Source organism: Rhagoletis zephyria, unplaced genomic scaffold (assembly GCF_001687245.7).
Source record: "Rhagoletis zephyria isolate East Lansing unplaced genomic scaffold, Rhagoletis_zephyria_1.1 Rzeph_scaffold_06664, whole genome shotgun sequence".
NCBI lineage: Eukaryota > Metazoa > Arthropoda > Insecta > Diptera > Tephritidae > Rhagoletis > Rhagoletis zephyria.
In genome coordinates this window covers 25,160-33,544 of record NW_016163747.1, presented here as the reverse complement: position 1 = coordinate 33,544, position 8,385 = coordinate 25,160, and the positions used below count along the sequence as shown (strand labels likewise).

General features: G+C 37.0%; 1 protein-coding gene across 1 annotated transcript; it reads left to right on the top strand.

The window, feature by feature from the left end:
• Positions 1–1,424: 1,424 nt before the first annotated feature.
• LOC108373400 (protein sidekick-like) lies at positions 1,425–8,068 on the top strand (the record flags this gene model as incomplete). Its single annotated transcript, XM_017629274.1, has 4 exons — positions 1,425–1,601; positions 4,898–5,645; positions 7,189–7,316; positions 7,764–8,068. Coding segments are annotated over 4 exons (1,358 nt in total), but the record flags the coding sequence as incomplete, so codon positions are not given.
• Positions 8,069–8,385: the final 317 nt, after the last annotated feature.

Below are 8,385 nucleotides of genomic sequence, written 5' to 3'. Positions count from 1 at the left end.
TCGTGGTTGCGCACATTTGATATTATGTACGGCAAGGGAAAAAGTCGTCAATATCGCCCAACAATTAATATGAAGAAAACATCTCCCAAAATCGCCTAAGGCAACTTCTTAAATTTTTACACGCAAACATCCAAAAAAAATTGCCAACTTGGCGCTAAATCGTCCAATCTGGGCACTCTGGTTCTAAAACTGATTTCTCATACAAAAAACACTCCTTTGACCATGTTTTTGAAACAAAAAATTTAATACTTTACTACACTACTTACACTAAAATAACACACTGCTAAGAAAAACTATTTTCGCAATTTGGCTTAAATTGATTTAAGGCCCATGGCTTCTTCGACAAATTTTGCTTAGAATTTTACTAAGAATACTACTAAGCCATACTCGCATAGTAAAACAAAATAACCCGCCCTAATGTACATAAGAATCTGCATACATTTTTATGAAAATATACATTTGTGTGTAAATGTATGTGGGTGTTAATATTGACAGGTTGTCTCCAACTCGATTTCATTTCTCTTTTTATTCAATTTTGCACACTCCATTCAATTTATTATTTCAATTTTTTTTTATTGTTTTCAATTGATTGATCGACATTTAAGCGAGCATTGAATGTTTACAGCTGTGTGTTTTTGAAAGAATAAATTGCTTTATAAATAAAATTTTCGTTGGACGACAAACGATTCTGCTGAGCTTTCATTAGTTAACACACACACAAGAGAAGGCACACTCTCATCCCGAATTTAAGGCATTGAAATTCAAAACTGACAGCATTTGTTTGCATATCAATATGTATGTATGTGTTTATGCATTGCTGGTGCATACAGAAATAAAATATTTTAAATACCATAGCAATGGAAATAGAAATAGAAATAAAATAAGTCGGAATCATGTGTACAATAGTTCAATTTTCTTTTGTGAGCGGAGAATTTTATTCTTAACAAATATTTATCTGTAGATACTTTATTGCGCAAAGTGCCGATGGGTTTGTGAAGCTTATCGAAAAAAGAACAAATCATTTTTTTCATTTAGAAAGAATTTTTTTTTTTGCTATTCGAATAATTTAAGGCGCGCAATGTTTTGATGCAGTTGTATGGCATTTTAATTATTGTTAGTGGTCATTCCAATATTTTTCCGCACAACCCTCTGTGAGCACTTTACACTTTGTGGAGAGAACCTATGTACATAATTCTCATTAAAAAGCCAATTAAAAGTAAAGACCAAATATCTAACATTTTGTGCTAAATAAGGAAACCCATTATTTGCTAACGCCATTCAGCTATCCTCGCTATCCATTCACTCATTGTTCCATTGTTGAATGTCCATCACTGCTGCCCTATTTTAATTCAAATCTCTTTCAGCCGCCTCTTCTTTATTACATTATACTAATATTAGTTTGTTTTCTTATCGTTTATTTGCAGGATATCCACAGCCCACATATCGGTGGCTAAAGGATGGCATACCAATTGGCGATTTTTCTTCCAGCCAATATTATCGGTTGCAAAAAACGAGGCGCGAGGATGCTGGTAGCTATCAGTGCATAGCAAAAAACGATGCTGGTTCGATTTTCAGTGAGAAAATTGACATCGAAGTTGCATGTGAGTAAACAATTCATATGTATGTATGTATATGTAAGTACATGCAAACATAGAAGTATTACTATGTAGAGAAAAGAACTAGAATGACAAATTAAAGACACTTCAGATAATGGTTTTTAATAGCAAACACAATTTAGTTGCAAGTTCGGTTTGATGATGAGCGCACAGCGCGAATGAGTTGGAAGAAAAACTGAAAATTAATAGAGGATTGCAAAATTAGAAATGGCAAGACAATGCAATACAGTACGTTTACGCCTGAATCTTACTGAACCTACTAGGGTGTTGGATTATTCGCCTTCTTCCCCTAACCGGTTTTCGAGTTATTGGAGTGTGGCATATTTTTTAATTCAGAAAAACCCGGATAAACCGGTTTAATTTTACATAGTTTTCTTGCAGTGAAAATGCTTATGTTGGTATGAAATCATGACCAAAACGTGGCTTTTATTTATATAAGAGCAAAACAAGTTAAATTCACATTTTTTTTAATCAAAAGTAAAACAAATAAAAATTAGTGAAAAATTCTTTTTTGGTCTTACTTTAACTGTTTTTTAATATTTTATTGCATTTTTTTATTTTTATCGGGTTTGAATAGTGCTTTCGCCACCGCAGCCGAGTGCATAGAGTTGCCTACTTAATGCCACTCGAGAGGGCTATGGTTAAATTTTTGGTCCCGGCAACATTAAAATTTTTTTTATGAATAGCTGTCGACAAAGCAGACCTACGAGTGTACTTCTGCCATAAAAACGTAAGTGCGCCTGGGCCACACTGGAGAAGTGAAACTTACTTTACATATCTATTTTGTCTCATAACAAATATTCATACTTTTTTTTATACCCGAGCGCACTTGTGCACTAGGGTATTATAACTTTGTTCACATAACGGCTTTTTGTAACAATCAAAACGAATCGTGATAGATATAGACAAATGTATACCTAAATGATCAGAATGAAAAGAGAAGTTGATTACGCCATGTCTGTCTGTCCGTCCGTCTGTCCGTCCGTCCGTGTACACGATAACTCGAGCAAATGTTGAGATATCTCATGGTATGTAGATTGCCCTTTACCCGAGGTAGGTTGGTATTGAAAATGGGCGAAATCGGACAGTAACCACGCCCACTTCCCATATAACGGTAATTTTCAGAAATACGAAAACTGCGATATTTTAGTAACTACTGAAGCTTAAAGGTTACTTCAGAAAACGGCCCTTAGTATAACTGAAGCTACTATGGAAATTGTTAGAAATAGGGGTAAAACCACTCTTCTTGCCATGTAACGGCAGTTTTCAGAAAGGTGAAAAACTATAGCCGTCATCGATTCGCCAACAGTTACCGAGTGGCGAAACGAACGAACTCAATGAGGTACAACCAAACTCGCTATCGTTCATCTTTGCTAGCTAACTTTGTTGTTGCTTTCACATGCAAAATTTTTCGTTACGCGACCGTAACTCAAACATAGCAAGCAGCGAAGTGACGAATCGATGACGGCTTATATTTAATACTTGCGCCGGGTATTTTATAGGGATGTTAATTTTTCGGCTTTTTCCGATCCCGGAATTTTCGGGATGGCGTTGTCACAATCTCGGGAGCCCGGGATTAGTCCAGGGATTTAGATATTCATTACTTTTCAACAACTTGAATCGAAAAAATTGCTTCTATATTGTTTCAGAAGCTCTCCTACCATAAAATAAACAATAAATAAATGGGTTTGAAACCTACTTTTTTATTTAAAGTAGCGTTTTTATTTACTTGTCAAGAATCCCCGGATTTTTGAGACCTAAAAAAGTCCGGGATCCCGGGATTAACATTCCTAGTACACATGTAATTATATTTAAAGCTGTTGAATATTTCCCCAAAACTTTGGCGCTTACATCCATATGTAATTGAGTATCATGTATTACTGTATGAAGATATGGCTTATTTAAGTTGACGCGGCATTCCGGTGTGATCAAATAAACGAGTGAATTTTCCGGCAAAGTTACATTCTTCTTACTTATTATCAAATTAAGGAAGTCTGTGTCTTGGCAATCAAAAGACACTTAATTTAATTAGTACACTCAGCTTAGAGAAACAGACACATGCATACATGCATATACATATACATATTTATGAATTTTTGTACATATGTATGTATATTAATTTATTTCCAAATACATGTAAGTATGTACATTAGAGTGCATCAAGCCCTATACAAAAACGGTACTTTTCCATCAGAAGTATAAAATTTATTAAAATCATTAAGAGCCTACAAATACCGGTTTTTTCATTTTACTTTTTTTAAATATTTTTTCTAAAAATACACCTCAGATAATATGCGGGTTTAAGCTTAAAAGGTCTGCAAAAAATTGTATCAACGGAATCAAAATACATCTTAACATTCATACGAAATATTTTGGCGGAAGTCTTAAAATTTAACGAATTTTAAATTTCCAATGAAAAACCGCAACATTTTTTGGTGATGCATCCTAATGTAAGTACATATATACATATATGTATCGATGTTTGAAAAAAAAATTTCATAAGAGTTGTATTACAATAAAATTAAGACAAACAAACCATGATACGTCTCACAGATGTATGGTTATCTTTTTAGGAACTTTCAGTAGGGTTATCTTTCTAGTGAACAAGTGCCAAATACAAGGGCCCTTTCTACTTCAGCTAAATAATCAAACCAAAATTCCGCCCCTAAAAATAGTATATGTAGGTGAAGAAATTCAGAAGGATGTATTTAAATAAAAAAAATATTTTTAAATTATGATACCGGAAAAAAGTAATTTTTTAAATCTTGCCATGATGCCACCTTGTGCAATATTGAAAAATTACGTTAATTAGACAGGCCTAAAAATTGCACAATTTGTGCTAAAATTGTAGTACTCAGCATGCAATTTTTGAAAGGGTATGTGAAGAATAATTTCACAGATATATTCCTAAAAGCGTATCTTTTGCTCAGAATTTTTTTCTCCCTTTATTGCTTTCATTTGATGTGTCTTCTAACAGAATTTTTTCATGCTTACTTTGAAGTGGCAGCTATGGAAGCGGCGACATTTAATTAATGTAACACTTAAAGTACCATTCGCTGCTTTTTTTTTTAGATTCAGTTTTGTCCTTAACTCTTGCTAGGCTTATCCAATCAACAAGCATCCGCTCACTAGCTGGAGCAATAGCCGCTGACATCGTTTTTCACGCCTACAGAGATGCATTACTTAATTGTCTTAACTTCTTCCTATTACACTTCTTTACTTAATTGACTGACTTTACAGCTCTCTCACTTACACACTTCCACTACTTCTTTTATTTTCAGATATGGGCATCTTCGAGAACACCACACTTGGCCATCTTACGGTGACGTCAGGTCATCCGGCCATTTTCGATTTGCCAACCATCGAGTCACAACCGTCACCTTCGGTCATGTGGCAAACGGTTGAAGGTCCGCTGAACTATGACATCAAATATGCCGTAACCAAATCGAATCAATTGATTATACTCAGCGCCGACGAGGACGATCGTAAAGCATATCGTGCGCGTGCTATAAACACACAGCTGGGGAAGGAGGAGAATAGCGCCTTCATACAGTTGAACGTGAGTGGGGATCCGTATGTTGAGGTGGCACCCGAAATCGTTGTCCATCCACAAGATATGAAAGTGAAGCGTGGCGAGCAGGTGGCCGTGTTGGAGTGCATCGCTAATGCGCGGCCGTTGCATGAATTGGAAACATTGTGGCTAAAGGATGGTATACCCATTGAAAGTGCTGGTGTGGCGCATACACTTAACGATCCTTGGAATCGTTCGCTGTCACTGCTATCCGTTAATTTAACACATTCCGGCGAGTATACGTGTCAGGTGCGACTACGTAGCGGTGGCTATGATACGGTGACCGTTAGCGCCAAGGTGGAGGTATTGGAACCACCTACATTTTTCACACAAATGCGCACGGAAACCTTTGGTGAATTTGGTGCGCTGGTAACGCTGACGTGTGATGTTGTGGGCGATCCAATGCCAGTGGTGAAGTGGTACAAAAATGCCGAACCCATCGAAGCGAATGACGGAAAGTGAGTATTGGGCGAAGGGGACGAGGGAGGGTAAGAATGTATATATTTTATAATAAATGTGCAGTTGTAGTGTAGTGTTGTAGTGAAATTGAAAATTAAGATAAAAATTCCTAAATCTAAATACATTTGAGTAATGTTCTGGCAAGTAATCCCCGAAAATAATGATAGGGACCAACATTTTTTAACAGTTAAACAAAACTAATCGATTATTGAATATGTCTGTATAAATTTGAAATCTAATTTTTCTTTCGTGTATCCCTATTTAGAAGTGGCAAGTGACGACCCCCACAACCAGCTTACGTTGAGGGCATTCCAAGAGATTTATGAAGGGCTTTAGACCTCTCTTTTTCAAACCTGGGCCAGATGCGACTAGCCACTCTACATGTTGGTTCATCCGTCCATCTTTTGTTTTAACAACTCAAGGCGGCCACAGTTTACAAGGTGCTAGCGGTACTTTCGCATCATAGGAAATTTTGTAGCAGAGAAGTATGAGCCTACTATTGCCAAATTCGTTTTCTGCGCATAGCACAGCTCCCTTTATACATAGCTATAGGCCGACTCTACTTGGTCTGACCTCAACATGGTCTGCCTGAAAGATGTTTTCTACCATATTTAGCACCGCGAAAGCTACAAGTTCAAATTCTGTGCGCTTTCATCGCAGTAACAGACTATTTATTGTGACATTCCATAGGGTTGGGACATAATTCCGCCCTGTGGTATGCCTCATATAGCATATCAGCTAAGTGGTGATCCCCCGTCTCTGTCAATACCGTTCTTGTGCCTTGAAAAGCTCGGATAAATCCTACCGAATTTTCCGAAAGATCTGTTTGGAACAGGGGTTTAAGAATGACTTCCGGTACAGCATTACTAAAAGCGCCTTCAATGTCTAAAAAGACAACTACTTTATAATCCGCAGCTTACGAAGGTTCTGTCTTCTTTCGACTAGCAGAAAGAATGCCAGGATGTGGTCTTCGGGGAATTCTGGCTACTCTCCAGTCTCTTTGCGCTCTAACAGAGAGGAAACCTTTACTTGACCAGCGATGGATTTATTACCCGCCAAGGTTTTATGGTCCGAGTTTATGACGCTCTGGGCTGAGAGTCAGCTCTAAAGTTGTTGGGAGCCATTAGCGAGCTTACTTCGTTGGCATTGAAGCCGGCTGCTGTCGACTTTTAGGGTGGAAATGAAAGATCTATTGGCTGTTGTTTGAATACAGTCGGAGGGTCTCCTGACTGCAAAACATGCAATACCGACAGTAACGCAAAATACACTGTATTAGAGGGGGAGAATAGACTCGACATCTTCCAGGTCTACATCCATAGTGGTCGGCGGAAACAGGGTCCGCTATATCTATCTACCGCCTTATTGTGGTATTGGCTAGAAACACAGGTACCCCCTAGTGTTGTTCGACCCCAATGATATTGCTTTTCTACCAAAAAATCTACGACTTTGCGAAAGTTTCGAGATCATTCGCGATGCCTTTTATCAAATCGAATTGCTTGTTAACGATCATAGCTAATTGTGTTCCACACATTGCATTTCCAGATACACATTTCAGGAGGACAATTCACTGATCATCAAAAAGCTTACACTCGAGGACGGAGCCATGTTTCAGTGTCTCGCCAGCAATGAGGCTGGTGAAAGGAGCGCCTCCACTTGGCTGCGTGTTAAATGTGAGTACACTGGAAAACAAAGATACTCCAGAATTTATTGATACAAAGCAAATATGTATATTTTATATATGTATATAAATGAATATTTAATCCAATACAGCATTGAACGTAAGAATGAACTAATTCTGTGTATAAATATATATGTATATATACATATATATAAATTTATCGCAAAATAACTGCTTTTTCGTGCTTAAACATATACTGCTTAAATACCTACATACATACATATATTTCATATATATTTCATATTTATTTCATCTGCTCTCTCTCTCTCTCTCTTTCTCTTCCTCATACAAAACTTGCATACATATGGAAAACTCCAAAAAAAAAAAAAAAAAAAAAAAAACAATTAACTAACCAATTATTTTCAAACATATTTGCTTCATACTAAATGCTCGTACAATCTAAACGTCTATTCCAAACGCATTATTCGCAACGATAAAGGTTTGCCACCCAAAGCACCTACTCCAACTACAACCATTATTACTCATTCGAAGCATATTGAATTGCGCATGACTACAGCTAATAACAATCGACCGAATGCAATTCCGTTGCATTTTGTTGAAAAGCGTAAATCATCGTCGTCATCGTCGTCGTCGTCGCCAGGATACGTGCGCAGTTTGTTGCATCGCTTCAAGCGTTTGGCACAGCCGCGTATCCTGCGTGTAAGAGCATCATCAACGCATTCTGGCATGGGTACTGGCTATCGCCGCAAGGATTTTCGCTTTGGTATGGGCTATTTATCATAAATACTGTTGCACACACAAACATACATACATTGAAATATGCACATGCTTTTTATACATACAAGTTCTTATATACATACATACATACTTACTTTCCTTCATTCGCACGTCTAATTCAGTTAACTACAATACTCGTAGCAGCTTGTTCATGTTTTTTAAAACTTTTTTTTGATCTGTTTGCTTTGTTCGCCAATAATGGCAGTTTTCTATTTCACTGTAGTTTTAGTGGGGATATTGATTGCAATGTTGCATGCACTGTATTGCATAGGGAGGTTGAAAAAATTAACAATTTTGTGGTTTAATGAAATTAAAAAAGGTCA